This window comes from Dermacentor variabilis, chromosome 8, assembly GCF_050947875.1.
Source record: "Dermacentor variabilis isolate Ectoservices chromosome 8, ASM5094787v1, whole genome shotgun sequence".
NCBI classification, from domain to species: domain Eukaryota; kingdom Metazoa; phylum Arthropoda; class Arachnida; order Ixodida; family Ixodidae; genus Dermacentor; species Dermacentor variabilis.
In genome coordinates this window covers 15471593-15499084 of record NC_134575.1, presented here as the reverse complement: position 1 = coordinate 15499084, position 27492 = coordinate 15471593, and the positions used below count along the sequence as shown (strand labels likewise).

Sequence of the window (27492 nt, the reverse complement as noted above, 5' to 3'; positions counted from 1 at the left end):
CGCGGAGGGGGTAGGGCCTCTCCTCAGTTTCCTTCCTCCATGGTGGTATGCATGGGAATGCCGGCATATTGTGACTTCGGATTAGCATCGTTCTCGGAGGGCCAGGCAAGCACCGTTCCGTCTGTCACAATGATTCATTTTCCAGTAAAACAGCACGCAAAAGCTGTTTTAGGTTTATTATTACACAAAAACATGTTTTGCTTAACTTTTGTAATTGCATGTCGGCAATTGATACTTCAAAAGTATCAGCGGGTCGCTAAAGTTGTAAGTCAGACGACAAGGTTCGCGCTCGCTTTGAAACAGGCTTTCGTCTATTCTTGCTTTTCTTCGCTTGGTCATGCATTGTAGGTGAGTAAAGATGTGACATGCGTGAATGGAAACATTTTACGAAGATTTTACTTGAAGAAAGCGTTATTTGTGTAGCCATATCCACGTTTTAGACGAAGCCTCTTACAACACCAGCCAACACAAGCCTCGCAGACACGTATACTGTCATTCCCATGACGGCACGGCGCCCCTTAAGACACACCCATAGACGGTGGCGCCAGATTTCCCTTTAGGTGTTATAGTGAGAAACTCTATGGTCTTCAGTGACTCTAGAGACCCCCAGTGCGTTTGGCTGCGAAAACGACGAGGCCAAGTGGGTGCATCATAGAGTAATATAGCCAAGTGGGTGCATCATAGAGTAATATAGCCAAGTGGGTGCATCATAGAGTAATATAGCCAAGTGGCTGCATCATAGAGTAATATAGCCAAGTGGGTGCATCATAGCGTAATATAGCCAAGTTGGTGCATCATAGAGTAATATAGCCAATTGGGTGCATCATAGAGTAATATAGCCAGCGGTGGGAGAGGTCACTCCCGTCGGCCCCTGCGGCCGACTTTCGCTCTCAGTGCACCTAGCGGACTCGGTGAAACACACCCGCCTCCAAAATGGCTGCCACGACCCTGCATGTCTAGGAGGCCATGACTTCCTTTTGGCTTTTCTTTTTGTGACCACTGACGTTGCATGCGTCATCGAGTGATTTTATGCAGGCCCTTGCACCGCTGTTTAATGTTGTGACGGCAAATGCACGAAGCTCTCTCACTTTATGATAGTTTTATTTAAATTCATATTCGTTGCATTTCAAGCCGTACTTAGTGCAATATTCATGCAAACTGTTAATGAGGAAGTAGAGCTTCATCCTTGGTAACGTCGTACTTCCGTAATTCACATGAAAAGGAGTACCGTAAATAAATATTGCAAAATGTTCCTTCATAGCAATGAGTTCGTAGGACAACCAAAAACACGAAAACAGCACATTAACGATTTATTGCAGCAAAATTGTGAGAAATTGTGAGAATGCGACTAAGGAAGGATGCTGGGAAATTAATGGCGTGATGACAATAAATATTTATACACGCAAAACAACGCACAAAAAACGTGCAAGAAATATCGAGATGACAAAAACTGCACAAACAAGCCAGCAAATAATTTGCTCGGAATGTTTTTTTTTTTCTCGAAGGAATAGGTATGACGGTGTTTTTTTCACTTATTTCTACGGAGGAGGATACTGCTACTTTCTAGGGAATCTTTTCCAAGGTTGACGCATCTGGCTCGATCTGCTTCTTGCCGAGTAAGGAGTGTGGGTCCCGGAGATAGCGCTAAAGAAAACTAGGCTGATCCTGAAACTCGCGTGATGAGAAGTGGACCGAATCCGGAGACAGCGTAATCCTCGGTCACGTCGTGGGGTTGCTCCGCGCCTTGCCGGCGGGCACACCATCACTACGCCGCAAAATGTGTTGCAGACGAAGGGGGAAAAAATTTTTTTTTTCAAAGCATTTATTTAACCGCTTCCCTTATTCCTTCAAACATTTGCGTTGAATGTGTATAATTCTTTTTTACGCTCTGCCAAATCTAATTGCAGCTAAACTTTAGGGACACGCACAAAGTGTCTCCCCTCACCGTGGCATTCGGATGGATGAGCCTGATGACCGGCTGGGAGAAGAACGCTTTTACGCCGCGGAATGTGAGCGTGTGGCGCTTCTGGCTGGCGTAGGGAAACAGGGGCATCAGAGGCGCGGTTACGCACTTCCTTTCCGGTACAGGCAGGTGGGTCTCAAGCACAAACAGGCTCAGGGGTGTCAACAGGGCGTCCAGGAGTTCAGCTGCGCAAAAGTATGGAACTATTTACCACTATAGCACTAAAAGAAGCAGGTATAAATTCAATACACTAGCGAAACGTATATTTCTTTATCTTTTGCAAGAGCCCTGAAGCTTTAGCTTGGAGCCTACACCGACTTCCATATTCAAGTACATGCAAAACGCGGGAAGGCCTTCATGAAACAACCGCCGGAACGATTTGAATAATATATGTCACGTTTGAGAGAGAATGGTAAATTGTAGCAACCCCAGCAAACAGAATATATATTTGAGGCCTCCATTCTTTTTACGAGAACGGGCGAATATTGACAAACTAAAGAAAAGAGAAGTGGCAAGGAAGCGCCAAAATTGGTAATTCCCCGAAAACAGACACCGACCCTCTGCTACTTCCATATGTTAGACTATGCCAAGCGGATAAAAGCGATACCAGAGATACCCGTGTAAGGGCTGCACTTCTAGGATCATTATTTTCTATTCTTTTTTTTTTGCAATTTGGAAATTGGCAATTGATGTTTGCCTAACACAAGCGTGACCACTGATAGCCATAGAGTTAGTACACGAACTATAGAGTAAATAGCGAAAAACGTAGCGACCGCAAGGGCCCGGCCATGTTGACCCCTCTCATTTTCGCAACGCTAAAGATATTCCAGATGTGTTGCAAAGATGAGCATTTGACGTGGAGAGTGTGTGAAGCTCCTTCCGTAGAATGCGTTTTTCGCTGTCTGAACTAGATGGTGCCAACGCACCGAAGGGGTGACTCAGGATCGCGCTGGTTGCACATTTCGCTTGAATCGCATCTCGTCGTCTGCTCCTGCGCACCTTCACATACATAGAGCGGCAACATGGCCGCGACATGGCGGTTCCCGATTTCAATGCATGGACACTATGGGTGATCTTTTCCTCTAGAGTTGCTCAGATTAACTCTATGCTGATAGCCAAACGTCAGTTGCATTATGCAATGCCTGAAATTCCTCAAGTGCTTGCCGTCGGTAACCTTTTTCTCCTGCTTTTGTTGCCCCTTCTTATTGCACGTTTACGCAGTATTGTATGCAGAAAGCATGCGCTTCTGATTACGCTGTTCTAACTGTACAGCCTGCCTAACATTCTGCTCATTCAATTCGGTGGCTTTTTTTTTCGACTGCTCCCGATTTTCTTCCGTTACGAAAACTGTGTCGAACAACCAACGCCGACTTGCCCAAGAATTTGTTCTCTATATAATCATATATTGGGCATGTGGGTTATGTTTTCTTTTTTTATGGGATGTCCCATATGACATATAAGAACATACAGGTTTTATATGGGATTCCTGTGGTGTTCATGTGGGATTATTGTATGTGGGTGTTCTTTTTCTTCCCGATAGGGCAGCATTGCGCAGGCTGTCGAGACGAGCCGTCCTCTATGTGGCTGGCTACAGCGTTCTTGTGGCCGAGTGGCGACCACAATGCGATCGACTCACCGGGCACGAGTCTGGTGGCCGTGCTGTCCACGAGTCCCAACAGGCGGAGTCCGAGGGCCAGGAACATGCCTGGGTTTGCAGCCGCCAAAGTGGCCAACGACCTGCTCAGAGGCCTCAGGTCTCTGACTCCGGCGCGCACGTTTAGCATTGACAGACCGGCCATGTTCATGTCGACCAGTGTCCGGTTCAACGAGCGTGCCTGGGACCTGGTAATGCTCTCGCCAAGAGTCTTCCTAAAGTGTGCCCACTCTAGGGAAGGCAGCCAGCGAGTTTTGTTGTACGTGATCATTCGGTACCGCAACTCAAACCAGGCGCGTAAGCTTCCTGCGGGAGAACATTTAAAAAAAATCATCGACGATTACGATACTCCCTAATGTGAAATTTGAGCGCAGCTCTATGCGTGTTTTCATTTCGCGATATATTGACTGGCAAAGACAGTATGTCTCGTGCGGCGCGTTGCAAAAGGAGCGAAGTGTGGCGCGACTGCCTCGCTAATCGGGAGATCGCGAGAGGCAGCGCGTGAGTGACGCGTGGGCGCGACTCACAGCAGCCGCCTCAGACAGACCTCCGCTCATGCAGCGCTTTGTTTCCATAGAGACGACGCGTGCTACCCTGGCGCCATCTCGCAGCCATCGTCGTCGCAAAGCCCGTCTTGCCTGGCACTACGCTTTTCTTCTCACGCGTTCGCCATACCCTCCTCCTCCACTTTCCGCCTCATGGTTCCGCTGCATACTCCTCCTCTGCTTTCCTCCTCACACTCTCTTCGCTACCGCCTCTTTCAACTACAGCTGCGCTCCGCGTTCACTTCCATTTTTCGCTGTGATCGCTCGCTCAGTTACGAGGGACAACGCCAACGTTCACCGGCGGAACGGGCGCCTAAGAGCTGCTCTCTCAAAAAAAATATTTGTAGCCATGACGTTAGCGGTTGCCTCCGGTATCTCTAGTGCCCCAAAGTATGCCCGTTCCATATTGAATTCCAGTGGTCGGAAGGACACGATCGCTGGGAGGATCGAGGGGTCAAGCGATGTTCTGGGTGTTGTCATAGTCCGTCGTATTGTAGAATGTGCCACCTCGTTAGCTCTGGCTGTTCCAGATAGTTGTTAAGGGGCCCCTGAAACAGTTCGGACAAATTTTGTAGACGCGTAGGGTACAGCTAAAGCTAATCATTCACACCACAATTTGTGTGAAACGTCTCATATTAAGAGAGCTACGTACGATTACAAGTTACCCTCCTCCATAGTCATGCATTTTCTCCTCAACTCGTTCGCCGAGTGATCGGGGCTAAGCTCCGCCTTCATTGGCTCTGCGTCATGGTGGCACGTCGTGTCGTTGACTTCCGGTTCTCTAGGAGCGAGCGCGCGAAGCCTCTCCAAACTCTCCGCCAGCTGCTTGGCAGTCGACCCCAAGCGACAGCTATCGAAGCAGCGTGCGTTGCGAGCATTCTGTCGCAGTGTCGAACGTGTCTGGTATTCCGGTAACCACAGGCGAGCTGGGCGTTTCGACGGACGGCTGGAGGCATAAACTCAAGCTGATGAAGGAACTTTAGTGTAGGCGCGCGTGAGCAGCCTGATCGGTCTGCACGGTCCAGCCAAACCTGTTGGTGCTGAGCTTAACCAGCCGAAAAAAAGCATTAATATTGCTCTAACCAAGTGTAAAACATTTTAAACATTTACAAAAACAACCTGTTAACAATTACACTCCTGCGAAAAATTTACACCAGCAGCAAAGAAGAATACATTTCGTTACTGCTACTGTGTGTGCTTGAGCTCTGTGCCACCAGGTGGCTGCACCGTGCAGACCATCCACATTTGCGCTTCTGCTCATCCCGTGAAACGACACGGTCAAACGTCCAGGCCCTCTCCCCTTGAGCTTGCGTTTACCCTAATAACGGACTCGCAAAACGCCGTTGCGTTAGTAATCAGCCGGTGTAAAGTGACGGCCGCAAACGCGCGAATTCTGGCGCCGATCGGAAAGCGGCAGTCCGATGCGCCGCAGTCAGTCCGCTCGTCTGCTGCCTTGCGAGGGGCACGATGTCGCAGCATTGCCAGTCGCTACGTTTGCAGTCCACAACGCAACACAGTCGAATCATAGTGCTCGCGCAAACACTGAGACCGACTCTGACCGTGGAGCTCTCGTCAAAATGGAGCACGTTGTAACATAAGCAGAAGACGTTTGCTGTGTGCCGGAAGTGCTTAAGTGTAGTGACAAATTGTTCTTGTGCATTCTCTTTCTGTTACTTTCTTTTTATAGAAACAAATTAACTAACATTCCATCTATTACGAATATCATTTGTTCACCATAAAGGTGGAACGATTATCGATGACGCGCCCTGGGCAGCCAATCGGATAGCTGCATTACTGAAGTCAGTTTGGTGATTTAGGTAACTTTAGGTAGATTTAGGGTCATATGGGTAGGAGCAGCTGAAAATTCCGCCGAGCAGTGTGCTGCGATCGGCGGTGATGTACATTGTTAAAACCTTATATTAAATTACACGCTTTACGCGGAGCACTTAGATGCACCAATAATTGATCAGAAGGACCTACTCTAACGACTCAGTACGTATGTACAAAATCATCAAAATCGTTTCAGAGTCCCTTTAGGGCCTCTCTAAATGCCTCAAAATACCGCTAATTGCAGAATATGACAGTAATGACAGCGTAATGTCTCAGCGTCGAGAGCAGTACTCCCTATTTCTGTCTGTGCTGGACGCTGGCGAATGCGCCACCTTCTCTCTCACTGGCTCAGAGAGTCACTACGCTTTCTTCTTTTTTGGTTGGCTCATAAGTAAGGTATACAACTAAATTCGACAGTATGGCGGAGTTGGAAGTGTCTGTTATGGCAGTCATAGCTATCGCGCGTGGAATTCGTAAACTTTTTTGGTACGAACATGTGGAGGTTCACATCTTCCGAAGGTATCATTTTCTCAGACGATGCTGATGGGCGTTTCAAGCTGAATTACTCGGCAAGGCCATCTGCTGTAGCAACCGGATGATCCCAGACAGTTGAGCGATGCCAGGGAAAAGTGTTGATCCCAGGTATACCCGTACAAGGGCGACATTTTATCTATCGGCAAAGCTTTCTTTCGGGGAAACCGGTGTCGGTTTTCGTTGAAAGTTGGCGCCTCTTTCGGGCGGATGAAAACTTGTCACTTTCATTAATGAGCTTTACTCGAAGCTGCTCTTCTCCTTCAGAATCACCACACAGCCTTGGGCGAGACAACTCGAAAACTCTTCACACGTAAGCGACAGTGCTCAGTGGTCCAAACGGGATTGTCGGCCTTCATGGCAGCCGGTGCTTGTTGCGTCGCAGCTGAGCGCTGGGTGATCGCTTGAGAACTAAGTGCATTCACAATTTGCAACACAGGCGCTGGCTTTCATCGCACGTCACCATGCACCATCTCTGTGTCCCCAAGGCCCATCCGTGACGCAAAACGCGCAGGCAGCTATACGGACGGGCCGATTATCTCCTTTGAATTGCTTAGCATTATAGACGCTATAGCCAAAGATCCTTGTCTAAGTACAAAAAAAAAAATCTTTGAAGATAAATAAAGAGTTCGCACAATTTTTCTATAGGTTTCACCGTTTTAACGAACACATTGTTGGCTGCACTTGGTGGCAGGCCCTCGCTTTGAACAGGGCCGAGTCTCGTCAGTGGAACTAATTTAGTCGCGGAGGCAATCGGCTGCCGCGCTTCGGTCATATAGGCTGGGCCTCTCCTGCCTTCTGAAGTTGTACCCGACAAACAACGAGGTGGCAAAAAAAGAAAGAGTGAGAGCAATAAATTTCCCGCCGAGCGGCGGCGATCCATTGCTTCTGTTCGTGAGGCCTCACGCGAATAATTATAATAGTGTCGCTGACAAGCTTCTGCAGCTGTTTGAGCATCCTATATCGCACAACAACTGATCGCCGACATGCCCTGAAGCTTTGGCCAGACCGCACGGGTGACGGATGTTGCTTATTTCACTCCGAAAACGTGAATCAAGCAAGAAAAGCACGAGCAACAATGCGGAAAACTACCGCGGACGGTTGCCTCATTTCCAGAGTGCACTTAGCGAGGCTGCCACCAGTGGCGCGTCCGTCGGCGCGCACTACGCGTATACCATAGAGGTTCACACTATAGCACCTAGAGGGAAGTCTGGCGCCACCGTCTATGGGAGTTTCTTAATTAAGGGGCGCCGTGCCATCATGGGAATGACGGTATATGTGTCTGCGAGGTTTGTGTTCGCTGGTGTTGTAAGAGGCTTCGTATGAAACGTGGATGTGGCTGCACAAATAACGCATCGCCCCCCCGCCCCCCCCCCCTCGAAGTAAAATCTTCATAAAATGGTTCCATTCACGCAAATTGCGTCTCTACTCGCCTACAATGCATGACGAAAGTAAGAAAAGCAAGAACAGACGACAAACTGCTTCAAAGCTAGCGCGAATCTTGTCCTCTGTCCTCCAAATTTAGCGGTCCGCTGATACTTTTTACGTATCATATAATTGTACATACAATAACAAGTTCTTATAGCTAAACAAAACATGTTTTTGTGTAATTAATAAAGCTAAAACATCTTTTTACGTGCAGTTCTAGTAGAATATGAATCATTATGACAAACGGAACGGTGCTTGCCTGCCTCTCCGAGAACGATGCCAATCCGAAGTCGCAATATACCGGCATACCACAGCGCAGCAGCGCCAGATTTCCCTCTAGGTAATATGGTGGGAAATTCTATGGCGTATGCTAACTGTACCGTATAAAGGTGTCGCTGCAGCGGGCGTACCGGATTGAGGCATCGGCTCGAGGGTTGCCGAGGCGGGATTGTAGCGTGCGTGAATGTAGGCGATCCAAGTGCAGAGGCCGTCCGCGGGGTATACCGACGCCTGTCGCGGCAACCGCGATCCCACGGTGCAGAACAGAGAAGCCGCTCTTCCGGCAGGTGGCGCAGTTGTCTGCACCGCGGTCCGGTTCCACTGTCTCGGGTACAAAAGGGCCGAACGATGGGTCAGTTGATGCTTATGTACGATTTCGAGCATTAAACACACATAGCAAAACTGGGGCCTGTGTTTGTATACACAGCAGCGTCTTAACTGGCCCGAGCAGATGCGTTCATTGCTCTGCAGAGCGCATGATCGAATGACCCTCTGCGGCAAAACGAACGTGCCAGTCAGGCGTCGCCCCTCGCGCCTATATTGTGCGTATCGCATGTGCAGTCGGCCGCAATAGGCTTACGGTACACGGGCTTCACGGCAAGTGCCAACTTCTGCTCCCCTATAGGGGTGACGCTTCTAATTTATGTTTATCACTGTGTATAGCTCTTGCAAGGACAATAAACACTACACAAGCTTACACGGGAAAGAACATTTAAAAATTGTATTTTTGCTATTTCGCGGTAATCGGTTGATTATATTATAACAGCATATGAAGGTGCAAACTCCATCTTTCTGGATATCGTGCCCAAGTTTTAGCGCTGGTACATCAGTACGACGTCCCGAATTTAAAATTATTTTTCTTGTATTTGAGCCATTGTGGCTCAGTAAGCGTTTTTGAAGGTTGAAAAGTTCAGTGTCTGGCTCTTCTAAAATAGAATACATTCCCTCTTTACCGACCAACATTAACTACCACAACAGACGCCACAGAAATTTGAAAATTTATGTACCCAGCCTTCGCGGGCATCCAGACCTTTTTTCCACAGACCTCGTGTCTGGTTAACTTTTGCGAACTAGTGTGCAAGATCATCTACAAATGGTGGAAGCATCTGATCGGGTTGCGAGGCACTATCTCTACAGTGTTTCATTTTTATTTATTGTGAAAATGCGCCTCATATACGCGGATAAGACGAACTCCCAAAGGAACCGCGACAGTGTGTTGTTATCAGAAGTACGTGTTGACTGAATTGATTCACAAAAGTGAATACCTATAGTATTTCTGATGAACGCAAATATTCCGACACAAATCAATGAATGAAACATATTCAAGAAAGAATCCAGGTTAACAAAAAATACGGTTATTACACTTTCATGACACAAGCACAAGTGTGCACATAAAATTTTATGCACACTTGTTTAAGTAATGGTTGCCTGTTGGCACTCTGCAAATTTGTCTACAGTCTCAAATTATGACATTGCACCTACAGCTTGCTAAGAAACTTATTCTGGGCTCTCCTGTTGTTGGAAACAAACAACAAAAAGTTATCCGAAGTATTCAGGACGTTATCGCCTGCGTCCTCTGTGAACGCTGCTGGTTCTTCGTCTCCTGGGCAGCGTCCTCAGAATCTTTATCGCCCTGCACCAGTGCCCTCAAAAAATTTCCTCAAACATTGCTTCTATGGTGTCGACCCTACAGGTTTCCAAGCTATAGTCGATGGGGGCGTGTTGTTTATGTCTACACAAACATCATTCGCCTCTAGTGTAGCTAGCAAAGTCGCCTCATCCAGGTCCAGGTCTACCGAAACCGGCTTCCCTTTGAGCCGAGTAGGAGGCGTCAGTAGCAACTGCGAAAGTTCGGCTTAGCGGAATTCTAATTTCGTATTAAGGTATTAAGCGATCTCTTTCCCCCTTTTTTTGGTTTGCATGGGCCTATGGGAAGCTAACCAAACATTTCACCAACCAAATCTTTCGTTTAATCAGCATATTACTAACACCGTAAAGAATATAAACTGCCAGCATGCTTAGCCTCGTTTTTTCGGAATCTTCGTAGCGCACTTCAAATATTGCACTTAGAATACGCGTCCAGCTTGTGCGGTCCACATAATAAATGCCCCATAGAGAAAATTGAAGCTATAATGAATAGTGTGGTGAGGTTCGTACTAAAACAATACTCGCCGGGAATTAGTGTTACACAAATTAAGGCTAGCATTGGAATCAAACCTCTTGGCAGAAGGAGTAACGAAAACCGGCTGAAACTATAATACACGCAATTTATAATAACTCAACTCGTATGACCAAATTTAGATATATGAAACCTCCGCGCAACCTCTCAGGCAGGAATGATCACAGCTGTAAAATTATAGAAATTAGACGTCGTACAAATTACATGAAATTCTCTTTCTTCGCAAAATACAATATCCTAAAGGGACATTTCATCAGTGGCGGTCACAGCTGACGGTGTCCACTTTGCTCCACTGTTCTACAATTTGTAATTAACAGAGTTATTCTTGCACTGTGCTGTTCTTATGGCATGTATAGCATATTCTGAAGTTGCGAATGCCCTCGTTTTTCATTCTCTCTCTTAGACTGTTTGTCTGTTTGCTTACTTTTGCGTTGTTTTAATTATTTGTACCCACTATACTGCTGTAATGCTTCGGCGCTGCAGGATGTGGTGTAAATAAAAATAAATAAAATCACATCCTTTTCCACATTCGTGAACTCGCCTGCCGCGGTAGCCCCGTTGCTATGACGTCGCACTTGAGACCGCGGGTTCAATCCCGCACATCCTCAAAAGGAGGAGGAGGAGGAAGAGGAGGAGGAAGAAACAACTTTATCGAATAGTAGGGGAAGGGGAAGGTGGAGCCAGGTAATGGGGGGAGGCCAGGTCGGGGCCCAGGGGCCGCAGTGCCGCAGTACATCCTGCCAGCCTGGACTGTGATTCTTGGTCTACTACTCAGCATTTTCTCCCATTCCTCAGTTGAGACGGCTGTAGTTGTGGGAGCTCTTTTGGGGGATGGCGGCGGTCGCATACCGATAGAATGTGATTCTGTCCAGCCTGAGCTACGCCGCAGAACATACATATCGAGACGCTCTCATCCTTCAGGATGGCCGCTGGTCTCTTGAGACTGAGTACACTCCGCGTTTGTGCTCTACGCAGGGCCACGGACTGGTGTCTGTTTAGGCCACAGCATGAAGGCGGGTGAATCTGACGTTCCCATTTCGCCGACGGAGGCGATCTTCCTAACTTAGTGACAGCGTTTCAGGGTTTTCCGGAGAAGGCTGCCCCTCAGCCCTGTTAGTGCGTGGGCTGCGAGGTGGGAAGCTTCGTTCCCGGTGCTGTTTCCCTCGTGGTTGGGTACCCAGAGAAGCCTCACGCTTATCTCCGGCTTTTGTCGTTTTTCTGCCGCGGTTTGGCTTACTCGGCCCTATCTGAAGCTTTCGATCACTGACGTTGAGTCCGACACTATAATGAGCGTCCCTGCGACAGCGGTCACACTAGCAATGGCGGCCTCTTCCGCTTCTACTAGGATGGACCTCGCTGTGATTTTTCTCGGTTCGAATGATCCTCTTCGTTCCATTCACAGCCGCTATCGCATATGTGCCATTCCTTACAGGCTAGGCGTCGACACACGGGGCCGGTTTGTATGCTAGAGTCTTCCTGGGGAACTCCGCGCGTGTGCGTCGGTGTGTCTTGTTGTGTTCTCCCATGTTCTTCAAGAGTGGTGGAATGACAATTTTGTTTCTAATCTCTCTCTCGGAGTTTTCACTCTCCTGGTGGTGCCTGTGTGTGTGGGAGGAGAGTGGAAGAGGGGAGATTCATGAATTGAAGGATCTGATGCCCTTGCTGTGTGCATGACAACCTCCACCACTGCGCCGCCCTTCGCGCTTACACGATTTCGGGGATCGTGTTATGGAGTCCTAACTGCATCAGTCTTTCGTTGCTCGCCCATGTAGGGAATCCGGCGGCTACACTATAGAATTGTCTATCTCTGCGATTTCTTCTTTCGTAGTTCCAGGAAAGGGCATGTGTATGCTTTCCTGCTGACAAATTAAGCCTGGGTTAGCCTGCATGCCTCTTTCTCTTGGAGTCCGAACATGCGGCCAGTAATACGTCGCAGCAGCCCGATTACTTGGCGAGAGGTGCTCGCCAGTCTCTTCATAATTTCTCTGCACGCGTTCTTTTTCTTCTAGGAAGAGCCCCAGTGCTTTGATGGTGGGCATCTGGGGCACTACTTCTCTGTTGTCTACGATTTACAGTGTGGTTTTGATTGCCTGCACTGTTTTGTCGGCAATTCTGATTTGTCGGAGGAGCATTTGAGTCCGTCGTCGTCCACATAGGCTTGTACCGAGTCGGCTGCTGTTTGCAAATGCTTGCTTAACAGCTTCAACATTGCCTTACCTCGACCAAACAGTCACATCGTCCGCAAGTTGGCATGACGGATGAGCTGGATCTTGTTAAGTTCTTTGGTTAGGTTCCTCATTGCACAGTTAAAAAGAAAAGGGGACAGTAGTGCACCCTGGGGTGTACTCCTAGCGCAGAGATTGATCAGTGGACTGTTGATACCTACAATGTTGAAGGTGGCTGTCCGGACGCGAATAAGGGCAATGATGTATCGGTGCGCCCATGCCCCAACACTCATGTCCAATAGGTTTATGAGTATGGCCTGGTGTCTCACGTTGTCAAAGGCTTTAATTGTGCACATGGAGCCCTATATGATCGGGCGCACTGCGCCTGGGATTCCGGTGTCCACGACGCTCCTTTTGAGCACCCAGTTGATGTCTTGTGTGGACAGAGCTGGCAGAAAGCCAAATAGGGTGGGCGGGAATCACTGCTTTTTCTCTTTCGGGACATGTACGCGTCGCGCCACCTCTCGGCGGTGGCCGCGTGCCCCGCCGTAGGTATGGGAGAGACCCAAAGGCTCTATTGTGATATATTCAAATGTCCTGGCAACCTGCGTACACTGCGGCAAGCTACTGGAATTTCATCGGAATGTCCCAGTGGGTCTCTAGTATGTATAACCGCGAGTCATTTTTTAGGATTTATTTTGTTGGTAAGATATATACATATAATTTTCGTGTTGCCCCCATTAAGTTACGCTGCGGCCGCCGAAAGATGGCGCGAAGTGCACATGTCCTGACGTCCTGGCCATGTTTCGATGTGGGTGAAATGCAAAAAAAAAGGGGGGGGAGGCTCTTGTGTGAATCCCAGTTGATCAAAATTATACCGGATTCTCCCATTATGGCGCGTTTCATAATCGTATCGTGGTTTTGGCACGTAAAAGCCCAGATTTTACATTATTTAATATTCATATCGAAAGAGGCGCCAACGCTCAATCGGAGATCGCTATTTCGGAGCTTACCTCCTTTCCTGCTGCGCGTAGCCCTGCAACACAGCGGAAGAGCTTCGACTCGACAGGATGGTGATGGCACCTTCTTTGACCAGGTACAGCGCTTGCACGGCGACGACCAGCTGAAGAGTTCGAACTAGGGCATTTCGAGGCCTCGCCGGGAGCAAGAACCGGACCCACGCTGGACGCTGATTCAGCGTTTGCACAACGGCGCCGTCCTCGGCAGCTATTTGCGGTCCTTCCCACGTTCGGCCAGTGCTCGCAGGAGTTCCTATCGACATTTCAGTCTGATCAGAGCTGTTCTCTGCCACTATGGCTGTTCGCTCACTGCTTGTTCGTCTTCTTTTTTTTCGAACAGTTCAGCAGAGCAGGCCGTCGTGTGGCAGTGGCGTAATAGTTGTTGCCTCAAAAGGTGGCTCGTACCCAATGAGGGGATTGGCCACATTGGTTTGATTGAAATATGCACCTAATAAAATATCAAACGGGGGTAAATGCATACATCCAAAACGAAGCATTATAGGCAACTCATCATCATCATTATCCGCCTATTTTATGTCCACTGCAGGACGAAGGCCTCTCCCTGCGATCTCCAATTACCCCTGTCCTGCGCCAACCGATTCCAATTAGCATCCGCAAATTTCCGAATTTCGTCGCACCACCTAGTCTTCTGCAGTCCTCTACTGAGCTTCCCTTCTCTTGGTGCCCATTCCGTATCCCTAATGGCCCAACGGTTATCTAACCTGCGCATTGCATCACCTGCCCAGTGCCATTTTTTTTTCTTAATGTCTTAAATATCCTCGAGCACGTTTTCATGAACAGGCGGCAGCATTACCTCGAAGAATCGGAGCTTTATCCAAATTCCATCATCGGGTTTCGGAAGAAGCTCGGGACGCAACACGCCATGATCTTACTGAAGAACGAGATCATCGACGATACGACGGGCACCAAGGACAACAGAGCCGTACTCGGGCTGGACTTGCAGAGCGCCTTCGATAAAGTGAGGCACTCGGCTATCCTGGCCCAAGTATCCAGGCTAAACATGGGCAGAAGGACATACCAGTACATCAAAGACTTCCTGACGGAACGGACCACCGAAATCTGCGCGGGAGACCTGCAGCTCGAAGAGAAGAAGCTGGGCAGCATCGGAACTCCGCAGGGCTCGGTGATCTCCCCGCTACTCTTCAACCTCGTGATGATCGGGGTGGCCAACCGGCTAGAAAGAGTAGCGGGAGTCCGGCACACCATCTACGCCGACGACGTTACGCTATGTGTACCGGGAGGAAGCGACGGACACATCGAGACAACGCTACAAGAAGCGGTCAACGCCATCGAGGAGCAGCTGGGCGGGTCTGGACACGTTTGCTCTCCGGCCAAGTCAGAAGTGCTGGTGATTCCACCAACAGGAGCGGGCAGGAAAAGAAAGAATATGGAAGTCAAGTACGAGCATCCCAAGATCACGGTCAAAACAGCGGGAGGACCAGTAATACCGGAGGTCGAGAAGATTCGAGTGCTTGGGCTGCTCATCCAGCGAAACCGAGTCAACGGTGAAACGGTCAACAAGCTCGCGGGCAAAGCGGCCGCGGCAATGAGACTCATCAAGAGGGTGTCTAACAGAAGAGCGGTGATGAAGGAGGAGAGCCTGACTAGTCTCGTTCAATCCTTCGCAGTTAGCCACATAACGTACGTGGCCGCCTTCCACAACTGGAGGCCGAGCGAACGTAACAAGATAGACGCCACCATACGCAAGGCGTATAAGGCGGCACTCGGTCTCGTCGGGAGCACGAGCAACGAAAATTTCATGGCGCTGGGAGTCCACAACAAGCTGGACGAAATAGCCGAAGCACAGAGAACGGCGCAACTCGAGCGTGTCTCTGAAACGAGAACCGGAAGACAGATACTGCGGGACCTTGGCCTCGAGCCGAGGGAAGGCAAGCAGCAGAAAGACGTACCTATACCGGATAGCATCAGGGTCTGCCCAATCCCGAGGAACGTGAACCCCGAGTACAACAAGGAGCGGAGGTTGTCGAGGTCCAGGGCTCTCGTGGACCTCCACGCCAGAGAAGAAGGCGTCGTCTACGTGGACGCGGCGGAGTATCGAGGGAGCAGCGACGCATACGCGGTGGTGGCTGTCGGGGCATCGACGGGTGCAACGAAGACCGTAGCGAGCGTCCGCACTCGAGAGGCGCACCGGGCGGAGGAGGTGGCCATCGCCTTGGCCGTCTCCGACCCCGGATGCACTACAGTGTTGTGTAACTCTAGAACGGCAGTGAAGAACTACGCCAAGGGTAGGATATGTAGTGAGGCCGCGCACATACTGCGCAAGGCCGAATACATCGGACGCAAAAGTGCTGTGGTGATCAAGTGGTTTCCGGCCCACATGGGCAGTGACGTGTCGGAACGCGGGAACGTGAACCACAACGAGACGGCCAACTCGGTCGCGCGAGGACTAACCAACCGCGCAGCTGCAAGCGCGGCCGACTCGGAGTGTTGGTCGCGGTGCAGTGCCAAGGACAAGATGACCACCTTCAACGAAATAGTGAAGTAGTACAGACTGAACAGACGGACTATGCCGCCACCTCACCCGGGGCTCACCCGGAAGGAAGTAGTGTTATACAGGCAGTTACAGACGTGGTCCCTGCTCACCCCGGTGCTAGCTAAGCACGTGTGTCCGAGCGTGTACGCGAGTGACGTGTGTAGACTGTGCGCGAAAGAGAGAGCCACCGCGGCTCACATTCTTTGGGACAGTAGCATAAATCCGCGAGAAGCCAGCAAGAAGACGACGATACCACCGCAGCTAGAGGCTGCAACGAGGAGCAATGACCAAGAGACACAACTCAAGGCCGTCCAGCAGGTCTCGGCAGCTCTAGAGAGGCAGCGACCGAGCGAAACCAAGGAGAAGGGGGGCAGCACCCCCAAGAAGGGGACGGCGGCCCTCTCGGACCCGCGGAAGTAGCGAGGAACCAAGACCTCGAGGAGCACAATGCACGAGACTGACGTAGTGGCCGCGTCGCGGTAAAAGCTTGTCCTCCCTGCGTGGAGGGAGCCTAACCGACTCTGCAGGCATTTTCACTAAAGTTGTTCTCTCTCTCTCTCTCTCTCTCTCAATGTCAATCAGGATATCGGCTATACCAGTTTGCTCTCTGATACACACCGGTCTCTTCCTGTCTTTTAACGTTACGCCTAACATTCTCCGTTCCATCGCTCTTTGTGTGGTCCTTAACTTGTTCTCAAGCTTCTTTGTCAATCTTCAAGTTTCTGCCCCATATGTCAGCAGCGGTAGAATTCATTGATTGTACACCTTTATTTTTAATGACAATGGTAAACTTCCAGTCAGGATCTGACAATCTCTGCCGCATGCGCTCCAACCCTTTTTATTCTGTAAATTTCCTTCTCATGATACGGGCCCCCTGTGAGTAATTGACCTAGGTAAACGTACTCCTTCACAGACTATAGAGGCCGACTGGTGATCCTGAACTCTTGTTCCCTTGCCCGGTTGTTCATCATCTTTGTCTTCTGCATATTAATCTCCAACCCCACTCTTACACTCTCCCTGTTAAGGTCTTCAATCATTTGTTGTAACTCGTCCGCAGTGATGCTGAATAGAACAATGTCATCAGCAAACCGAAGGTTGCTGAGGTATGCGCGGTTGATCCTTACTCCTAAGCCTCCCAGTTTCATAGCTTGAATATTTCTTCCAAGCACGCAGTGGGTAGCATTGGAGAGATTGTGTCTCCTTGTCTGTCCCCGTTCTTTATGGGTATCTTCCTACTTTTCTTGTGCAGAATTAAGGTAGCTGTGGAATCTCTGTAGATATTTTCCAAGATATTTACCTAAGCGGTCTTCACTCCTTGATTACGTAGTGCCTCTACGACTGCTGGTATCGCTTCTGAATCAAATGCTTTTTCGCAATCTATGAAAACCATGTGGACAGGCTGACTGCATTCTGCGGGTTTGTCAATTACCTGATTGATGACATGGGTGTGATCCAGTGCAGGGTATCCCTTCCTGAAGCCTGCCTGTTCCCTTGGTTGACTAAAGTCCATTGTTGCCCTTATTCTATTAGAGATTATCTTGGTGAATATTTTATATAATACTGGGAGTAAGCTAATGGGCCTAAAATTCTTCAATTCTTTAACGTCTCCCTTTTTGTGGATTAGTATAATGTTTGCATTTTTCCAATTTTCTGGGACTTTTGCAGTCGATAGACACTTCGTATAGAGAGCCGCCTGTTTACCTAGCATTATGTCTCCTCCATCTTTGATTAAACCGACTGTTATTCCATCTTCTCCTGCCACTATTCCTCATTTCATGTCTTGCAAGACCCTTCTGACCTCATCGCTAGGTTTAGGAGGAGCTTCTGTAGCCTGTTCATCACTGTTTCGAATGGAGTTTATCCTGAGTCCTCTGGGTACTGTACATGTCAGTATAGAATTATTCCGCTGCATTTACTATACCTTCGAGCTTGCTGATGATATTAACCTGCTTATCTTTCAGTGCATAGATCTCGGTTTGTCCTATGCCAAGTTTCCTTCTCGCTGATTTCAGGCTGCGTCCATTTCTTACGGCTTCTTCAGTCTTTCTCACATTATAATTTCCTATATCACTTATTTTCGCCTTGTTGATCAGTTTTGACAATTCCGCGAATTCTATCTCATCTATTGAGCTGGACACTTTCATGCTTTGTCGCTTCTTTATTAGGTCCTCAGTTACTTGGAAGAGCTTGCCTACTGGTTGCCTTGGTGCCTTGCCTCCCACTTCAAATGCTGCCTCTGAAGCCAGCCTAGTTACGGTTTCATTCATTACCGCTATGTCATCTTCATCTCTCTGTTCTAAGGCTGCATATTTGTTTGCAAGCACCAGCCAGAATTTGATTGCTTTTACCCTTACTGCCTCTAGGTTGATCTGTTTCTTCTTGACCAATTTTACTCTTTCTCTCTAAAAATTGAGGTGAATCCTAGCCCTTACTAACCTATGATAACTGTACTTTACCCTACCTATCATTTCTACATCCTGCACTATGCTAATAAAAATAATAAAAATTTATAGAGGGCCTATACATAAATTTAAGATAAAACGAAAATAAAGTAAAGCGTCCCACAGTCGGTACCCTAGCAGCAAATCCTTCCTGACGCTTCAATGAACTTATGTATAGCAGCCATCATTGACCTTTGGCTAGTGCCTAATTGACAGGTGCCAAAGGACAAGATGTTTGGTGTAGTAAGCGCTAAACCGAGTTTACCAGTTGGAAGTAAGAGGAACATTCTGCGGAGAGAGGAGAAGCGGCGGCAAGAAAGAAAGAAATGGTCCCCGTAACCTGGTGAACCTCTCTCGTTCTTTTAGAATATAATGTAGTCCTTCAGTACTCGTAAACAATTAAATAGATCCTTGTATATACGCTGTCACAATCAATGAAGTCATGGTCAGATTGTGTGGATAGGCAGGCCTCGATCGGAACACGTCTTTCGATTGTTGTTTCGCTACCGGCTTACCAAGCTTAATCTCGTGGTAATAGCGGTGACCACTTTGTTATCGAAGGAGCATCGTTTACTGAAACAGCTCTTCGAGCTTTTAGCATCGCTAAGCTAGATGAAGGCACTTTCGTTGAACGCAACACATGCCAGATTTAACTCCAGACGACTTCCATTATGAGAACGTTGCGTCTGAACCGAACATCGTGCAAGTTGCTCTCTGGAGACATGGCGTGTCAAAATGTAGGCCCGAAGTGATAGTGATGTCCTGCGCTCTTTGCCGACAGAAAGACATTTTCTCTGCTATCACCATCGTCTGCTTATATGGTTCGCGAAAAGTCCATGACGATTTCCGCTGCAAGCCAATATAACGTCGTGTATCGGGTAGCTATACGCGCGCTATCTAATCGCAGAGTCTACAGAGCTTTGCGTCGTATGATAGAAACTCCTCTACTATCGGACCTTTCCATACCAATCTTATCGAGGCCGAGAACAATAAGCGGTGACAAAGGCAGGCGTACTGTTCCGCCGGCGAAGTTGCAGACAGTACAGGCAAAGCTGGGGCATGCATCGTCATGTTCTTTTGGTACTATCAACGAGTCTCAACAATGTACCACTCGTTTGTCTTATCTCTTGTCTTTATTTTCCCCCTAGTTGTTGTCGCGTTTGCTCTCTGGAAGTAGGGTTTCTTATCTAATTCTTGAAGTAGCCACAATGTTGACGTCACGAAGTTTTTACTTCGTCCTCTTCCTAGCTGAAAGTCCACATTTCTTTCTCATAACAGTACATCTGCGGATTTTCACTCCCCCTCCACCTAGAGAAACCTATGCTGCACACAATTACTATGCTGTATGGATCACTGACGTTCCTTAGGCCACGAAGCCAATGAAAAGGCCGCCTATCGCACTCCCTCGAACGCCGGTACAGAAGCGAAAGCACAGCACCTGTCGGGGTGTATAGACGCACACGTGCGCACGCCGTGGCTACGCCAGGTAGCCGTTCGTCCACGATGTACGGGCTACCCCTGCTCAGTTTCATCGCCACTTTCCACGTACCTCCGGCGACTGCAGCGGAAAAGCCACCGGGCCAGGGTGAGTATGGTGCAGACTTAAAAAACTATATCAAAACATGGAAAGTTTGGCGAGTGGGTAGCTCGATGAAATTGACTATGGTAACTCGGCGTAACATCACATGTTGGGCAAGTTGGTGGTACATTCTTACAAACAGTGCGTAGACTGCGCGAAAGAGAAGGCGTCACTTGACTGTGAACTTTTGTTGAGTATATTTTCTTCCGGCTGCTAGAAACTATGCGGGATTGCGTTGCGGGAATAAGTGCTGTCACAGTTCAGAGCCGCACGAATCGTCGAGGCCAGCTTTCTGTCTCGTATTATTTGTTCTTATGTGCCCGGATATGAAGGAAAAAGCGAAAGTGCTTCGATATAGCGCGAAATTCGGCGTAAGATAATTGTAATCTTCGACCAGATAAGAACGAGACGCTCTTTAGAAACCACGCACAATTAAATGCCCTGTTAAAAAGAACTGTAGTACCAAGCGAGAGAAGCAGCAGTCCTAGAGGTAGCAGCTCTCCTTTCACCCCGTGCCGGAAAAGATTGTGCAGGACTGCCTTAAGCTAAACCGCGAAAGTTTCGAATTAATTTTTCAATGCAGTGTTAACGTGATATACGTATAATCCGACTCACAACTTATCCTTCATCTGAACTTCCCTGCATACCAAGAGAGAAATGATGGAAATACGCGCAAAGCTAATTCTTACTTCCAGCAAAGACAACCCGCTTCATTATTTGTCGATAATTCTACGCTTTCTTGCAGGTCTGCAGTGTGATGGATGCGTGGCGATCCTGCAAGGCAAGTTCCACCGTCGGCCTTAATTTCGGCGTTATGACTAGAGCAATTTCTATCGAAGAAAAAACAAAACAGGGGGAAAGTAGCCTTGCATAGTTATCCTAGGTGGTGCGTTCTCATTCATTCATTCATTCATTCATTCATTCATTCATTCATTCATTCATTGTATTTACTTACCATTGAGAGAAAACAGGGAAGACAGCTTATATGCCACTGTTCGTGGCTCCGCACAGTGAGGACAGGACATAGAGCATCGTGCTATCAGGTAATTGCAAAGAACAATTCGCATGATTTAGGGCTCATTTTGTCCCCAAGCAATAGCCGTCCCCTGTAAGCGTGCATTCCTTTTCCCTAGCGCTGCGTGTCCGGTACTTTCAGGTTACGAACGACACGCGCGTGACATAACGCTCTTGGCAATAGCGAGCGAAGGGTGTTGGAGAAAAGAAATGTGCGCAAGATACACCCTACCAAAGGGTGGAAATGTTTTCGAACGTGCGGAGGAACACCCTCGTGTGGTGGACGTATTACTTTTCGTTTTTGCTTGGAAGAATCAGAAATAAACACGCGCGCGGAATGGACACTACGGAGAAGTCGACAGAATTCGTATTTTCGTTGGTTTCCTTACGACTTTTAAATACGTTCTTAGGATTATGGGAAAGCGCAGTTTTTGCGACACCACATCGTCTTCCTACTTTATTTGCACACTGCTGTTCATTGAATGACTCCTTGAGGTATTGAACTAAGGTGATTAATGGACAAATAGAAAGTGTCGGCCACCAGGAGAAAACACTGAGAAAAGTTAAAGGTTAACAACCCCTCCGAGGAGGACAGTGCTGCTGGATACATTACATTCGTAACCGACTTTCACCACTAGACAATGCAAATGCAGATTCGTGACATGAAACACGTTGTTTCTCACTGTAAAGGACACTAAAGGGCTGCACTAGATTAGTTCATTATCGTTCAAGCATTCTTCCTTGAATCTATTTTCATATGTTTGGCCGGAAACGCTCGGTTATTCGAAGAAAATGAACGCCAAGGTACAGTGGTTTGAATTTCGCGTGAAAACGGCAACGCCGGTACGTGAGGGAGGCGCCCACTGTGCGTTGATGCGCGTGCTGCAGGACCTTTAATGAAGTTTACTCAATCCAAGCTTTAAAAGTAATTAAGATTAAGTAATAAAGATTTTAAAAAGTAATTTCTCGTATTTCGCGCGTTTCTGTGTAGAAAAGGTTAGTAAAACGCACTTGTTGAGTATTTAGTTCCTTTAGAACGCAATGTGACCATTTTATTTATTGAAAAAAAAAATGTTGATTAGTCACGAGCACCGAGTTATCCCGAACGCACACTGCCCAAAGTCATCACGTCATGAGCAGCTGATGCGGAAATTTCAAGATGGCGTCGCCATCCATCTCTCGACCGGCATTTGTGAGGCCGAAAGTAGAAACGCAAAAGAACACTGTTTCAGTAATATCGAGATATATTTTCACTGTTTCAGTGAAAAGAAAAAAAAAAGCTGAATTTGATATTCCTAGACAGTCGGGAAAGGCTTCTCGATCTCCGGTAATGAAGTTCTCCCTCAGCGCTCAGCCGCTCTTGCGCAGAGCTCCATAAAAATGTAAGCGGTTGAAAAAAGAAAGACGTTTAAAATTTCGAGAAAAAAATCAGCTTTTTTGTTTTTTTCAACTAGAATAAAGTTGAAAAAAAAAACGAAGAAATAAAAAACAGGGCTTCCCCGCAGAATTCTGTTGTGGCGCGACTCCTTTCGACGTATCTAAATGTTTGGTCAAAATAAGGAGTTTGTGGAGTTGCGAAGCACCTGGATCTAAAGCCCCTCAATCTGAGAGGCTTTAGATCCAGGTGCTTCGCAACTCCACAAAGTGAGCGGCTTTACCTGGATCCAACCACGTGGTGGCAAGGACTTCGCTTCGAGCAACCCTTGAGCCCCCTCGCCTGTCGCGTACTGCAGACTCCCGCTTCTTCTGCGGCATGTGAAATAAACTGGTCCGAGCTTGGAAACGTGCCCACTACGCTACGCAACAGGCTCGCAGGGGATCGCGTGCAAGACAGTGTGCACGTGCGCTTGAACCTCAATGTCCGGTAGGCTTTGTCCGCTGCCCAACGAAGCGTTGACACGTCAAGCGGAAACGAATCGGACACAGATTGATACAAATGTCGGTCCTGATGCTTTAATCCGAAATAAATGCTTCGACGTGAAATCGTGCCCAGATTTTGAACCCGGAAGCTCTGCTTGGACTTTTGTGGTGCAACGCTGTAACAATTGATTATACATTCTTTTCAGCGTTAGAGAAATGAACGTGTCGGGTTTTTCATAGCTCTGTGCGCAATCGTCCTTTCTTCAATTTTTCGTATTTAAAAAAGAAAACATGAAAGAAGCAAGTTTTTTGCATGCCCCTCAAAATTTCACGAAATTTTACATCTCTAGAGCTCCACCCCAAGCTGTCGGCGAGCCAAGGTCGCAAGCGACTAGTGGAAGGCGCGCTGAAAAGCCTGTGCAACGCGGACAACTTCGTCGTCTACAGGCACAGCCCTCCGAAGATGCTTAAGGCCTGCAACTTTATCCTTGGTGAGTAAGTTAAGAGAGCTGGCGGAGACAGTCGTATACTTGTAGTATGCGAGCAACGTTCGGAGCAGCGACGTCATACAAACCCGCTGTAGCGCCCCCTCACCAAGAAGTCAAACAGCCACAGTCATAAAACTGAAAACACCAACTGTGCGTTATCATTTTTCTATTCATTTTGTTGGCACGCCAGCATTCAGACCACATCGAGTTGTTACGGCTACAACGCGTGCTGGGCGCAACTGGTACGAGTTTTAGTTTTGAGGGAAAGAGATAAATGAGAAGGCCGGGCCCATCTATACGATGCCGCCCATTCAAATGCACGTAAAACGCAGAAACGTTTCTCAGGTAACCACTGGGCCAATTTTAATGAAATTTGCTGCACTCGAGAGAAAAAGTTAAATTATAGCGACTGTAGGAAGCGGAATGTCAATTTAGGGCCTGAATTTCCTTAAAAGAAAAATTCAAAAATGGGCATGTTCGAGAAAATAAAATACAAGTAGAAAGTGTACAAATGCATAGTTCTGTACCAAGAATAGATATCGCAGTTACGTGAACTGCACCTGTTAGAAAATCCAAAGCGGACAAATTTGATACATCTATTTATATATTACGTGAATTCGTTGCATTGTTTATAAGGGTGTTGCGAAAATCCCATTCACATATTAGTGGTATACTTGAGAACCATGTAGAGCACATCAATTTTGCCCGCCTTAGATGCACTGTTAGATACGATGTACAGAATTGTCATATTTCTTATTGATGAGTTAGAGTTGTAAACTTCTTAGTTTCATTTAATGAAAATTTGCCATTGCCAACAATTTTATTAAAGCATTGACATTATAAATCAAGAATTCACTACCAACAGTTACAAGGTTTTAACATTCTATTTTAAATGCAACAAGCCTAATCACCTTTGGTGCAGTAGTTGCCGAGAAAAACGATTTCTCCTTTCCCGTGTACGCGGGTGAATCAGAAAGTTCTTGCCCCTATTTTTTATTAGCCAAAATAAGATACATACAGGTCACTACAAATATACGTACTACTCTGCGAACCATGCACTATTTTTCCACATTGTCCCACACCAGTTCAGACCACTTGTCCCATCACAGCACTAAATTTGAGATGCTACTGTCTTCAGTCAGCGACGCACGCGGCCTCCCCGAACGCTCATTGTCATGCAAGTCTTCACGGCCTTTTGCGAACTCACAATACCACCACCACCTCACACTTCCCAAACTGAGACGCCTTTCCCCATACGTGGGCTGCATTTCCCCGTGGATTTCGACGTTCGTCCCTTGCGCCATAGAAAACGAATCGCACTTCGTTGCTCGTACGCCGTGGACGTGTGAAGCACAACCGCCATCTTCGGATGGATGTTATGAGCGTCCCCTATGGAACAGGGCGGTAGGTTGCATCACCAAGCTCGGTGGGTTGCGCCACCAAGTTCTTCAACAACTGAGAGCAGCGCCGTGCCACGGAGCTACCGCCAGATAAGGCCGGGCCGGCACAAGAAAGGTCCACCGCTGGGAACGGATACGTTGACTTCGCATATACAGCCGTAGTTTGGTTTTTAAAAAAATATGGGTAAAGACTTTCTGATTTGCCCTCGTACTTGGATATAGGGGCCCCCAAAGCCAAACATTCCTCTTAACCAAAAACGCATAACCGGTTTGCTGCCCTGCATGGTGAAGGGGATAAGGGTGAGAAAGGAGAGAAATAAGGAGAGGTAGAGAGAGCGCCAGTTCGCACGCGTGCAGGTGCACGCACACCCAGTCTAGAAACAGCCGCGTACGGACTTGTCGACTTGAGGAACTGCAGTATGCGTGTACGGTAGCATTTAGTCCGAGTGCTGCAACAAAACAGCTAAAGCTGCAGGAGCACTCTCACTGCATCCTGTGGCATCGACACACACGGCCACGATTAAAAAATCCTTGCTTCAGAAAAAAAAAAAAAAGTGGGCGAATATACAGCAGGACTCTTGGCTGCGTTGGGAAAGGGCAAGCCAGTGGTTTGGGTTGATGCACTCCACGATTAGTCGTTTTTACGGCGTTCTTACCAGCATCGCCATAGATCGAAGTTGGCTGCCTTCTTTTATCGCAGACAACTACCGGGACGAGCTGACGTCGAGTCTGCACAACTTCTACAAGAAGTACAAGGTGAAGGACAACCTCAAGCTACAGGCCGAGTTCTGCGATGAGACTATCAAGGTGTGCCCGCCGGGTATGCGGGACACAGACATCAGGGTAAGCAGCTAGCTGCTAGGATGGTGCATCTGACTTCAGCATTTCCAAGCTTTTCATGTGGATAACTATGCATACAAGCAAGCCAATAGTACTAATAAGCTGGAGCTCCAGAATTAATAGCACTAATAAGAAGTTGCTCTGAAAACTTTTTCTTGGGGGGAAAAAAAGGTGGGGGAGGGGAGATATTTTGCTAATGCATCATGACTCCAGCGATGAAAGGTTAGAATGAAGAGTAGTTGGAAAATATGCAAGAAATATGGGGGGGGGGGAGTACAAGTGAACTGCTAGAGGGCATCCCACATCATTCTGGTTAGTCTTATGCGGATGAAGCACGACTTTTTGATTAAAGTTGCAAATTAGTTTCGAGGGCATCTACGAGTATGTAAGAGTGTATGTCTGTCTATGGTAAAGCATACACGAACCTGAAATAATGTAATGCACGCTTTGGCATTCAGATAGGCGCCAAATTCAGGTAAATTTTGAAAGGCTATTCGTGCGCTTAGAAGTCCTCTTTCTGAGAAAAGTTGGTGAGTGCGTCATGCCGTCTTGGGTGCATCTTTACAAGTATCTGGCCAGTCTCTTTCATCGTAACAACATGCAAGTTATACCTGGAGTTCTAAAAGCGATGTCCACGACACGGTTGCTGCGAAAGGTTTTTCTTTCATTTCTTCTTTCACAGCCTAGACACAGCCTGAAATTTAATGATGCATTTCAAACTACCACGTGTGAAAAATTTGCTAAACATTCGAAATTCCAGGATGCGTGTGCAATCCAGGAAGCAACTGAGCTTTTCCAGATTTTGCTTAACATAGAATGTCCAAATAGCAGCATAAAAACCTGTGACGTTGCAGTGACATGTGGTTAGCGCAGCCTGGGCCTGAAATTCGAGAAGTTTAGCTGTTCTCTACATTAAAAAGTCATTTGAAATTGTGATCTCTGCCATTTTAGATGGTTAAGTCTGTTTGGTTGCAGTAATGCAACTGTATTAGGATGAATCATGCACGCAGCACAACTAAAATGAACAAATCATAAGTTATGTAATATTTGGTATTCATTCCAGATGAACCCTGTTGGAATGAGCATCGATGAAGCCAACGAGAAGTTAGCTGATGGCTTCGATTTAAAGCAAGAGACTGTTATTGAAGCTGATAATAAATGGGATGAGCTATGATGGCATCTCACATCAACCTCAGTAAAGCAGTGGACACTCAGCTGTTGCTCCATCATACAGCAGGAAGAAACAGCTTAAGCATACTAACCCAGAATATGAAGTTCTAGTGTCCCTCTCACCTTGCTGTTTCATGAACAGTCATCTCCCAATATAAAAGTTACAAGACACATGATACAATACTTTTCGTTTGCCCAAATTCCATTGGAGTGGTAGATTTCAAAAATTGCACAATAACGACCCATTCACAAGTTTAGCAACTTTGTGAACACACTGCAACTGCAGAATTGATTCAGTCAGTGCTGAAGGTACAAGACGGGCACCCCCAGACTAGCGCCATTTTCGGGAGATCTGCAACCAAACTTAAAAAGAACTCCATCAGCATTCCACATATAAAGATTCCCTCAAGCAGAGTGGGATGCACCTATGAGGAACTCGCTTATTTCATCGCTGAATATGGGGATGAATATCTAAAAACTAGTGCAAGATTCCACTACTATTTTTCATAGCTGTGTACTTAAAATCATTCCAGTGCTAGTTAATCTGCCACACTGGCAGCTCCTTCAAACACTAGCAGCGCTTCCATAATAT

General features: G+C 47.5%; 2 protein-coding genes and 1 pseudogene across 2 annotated transcripts; 2 read left to right on the top strand and 1 right to left on the bottom strand.

Moving 5' to 3' along the window:
- Positions 1–1897: 1897 nt before the first annotated feature.
- Positions 1898–13905, bottom strand: LOC142590839 (uncharacterized). Its single transcript, XM_075703242.1, has 4 exons — positions 13588–13905; positions 8362–8555; positions 3600–3923; positions 1898–2148 (listed from the first exon to the last, which is right to left on the bottom strand). The coding sequence occupies exons 1-4, from the start codon at positions 13854–13856 to the stop codon at positions 1898–1900; spliced, it is 1038 nt and encodes a 345-aa protein (XP_075559357.1). The 5' UTR covers positions 13857–13905.
- Positions 13906–14386: 481 nt separating this feature from the next.
- Positions 14387–16528, top strand: LOC142590905 (uncharacterized; annotated as a pseudogene).
- Positions 16529–19826: 3298 nt separating this feature from the next.
- LOC142589693 (uncharacterized) lies at positions 19827–26944 on the top strand. Its single transcript, XM_075701232.1, has 5 exons — positions 19827–20134; positions 20874–20909; positions 23353–23493; positions 25591–25733; positions 26794–26944. The coding sequence occupies exons 1-5, from the start codon at positions 20053–20055 to the stop codon at positions 26902–26904; spliced, it is 513 nt and encodes a 170-aa protein (XP_075557347.1). The 5' UTR covers positions 19827–20052; the 3' UTR covers positions 26905–26944.
- Positions 26945–27492: the final 548 nt, after the last annotated feature.

Excerpts from the sequence above, each read along its gene's own strand:
- LOC142590839 (XM_075703242.1), bottom strand. The coding sequence starts at position 13,856 with ATGTCGATAGGAACTCCTGCGAGCACTGGCCGAACGTGGGAAGGACCG. Across the intron at positions 8,556-13,587 it reads TACGCGCAGCAGGAAAGGAG|ACAGTGGAACCGGACCGCGG; the intron begins GTAAGCTCCGAA and ends TTTGTACCCGAG. Across the intron at positions 3,924-8,361 it reads CGAGCCGATGCCTCAATCCG|GAAGCTTACGCGCCTGGTTT; the intron begins GTACGCCCGCTG and ends GTTCTCCCGCAG.
- LOC142589693 (XM_075701232.1), top strand. The coding sequence starts at position 20,053 with ATGTACGGGCTACCCCTGCTCAGTTTCATCGCCACTTTCCACGTACCT. Across the intron at positions 20,910-23,352 it reads ATGCGTGGCGATCCTGCAAG|AGCTCCACCCCAAGCTGTCG; the intron begins GCAAGTTCCACC and ends TTACATCTCTAG. Across the intron at positions 25,734-26,793 it reads TGCGGGACACAGACATCAGG|ATGAACCCTGTTGGAATGAG; the intron begins GTAAGCAGCTAG and ends TATTCATTCCAG.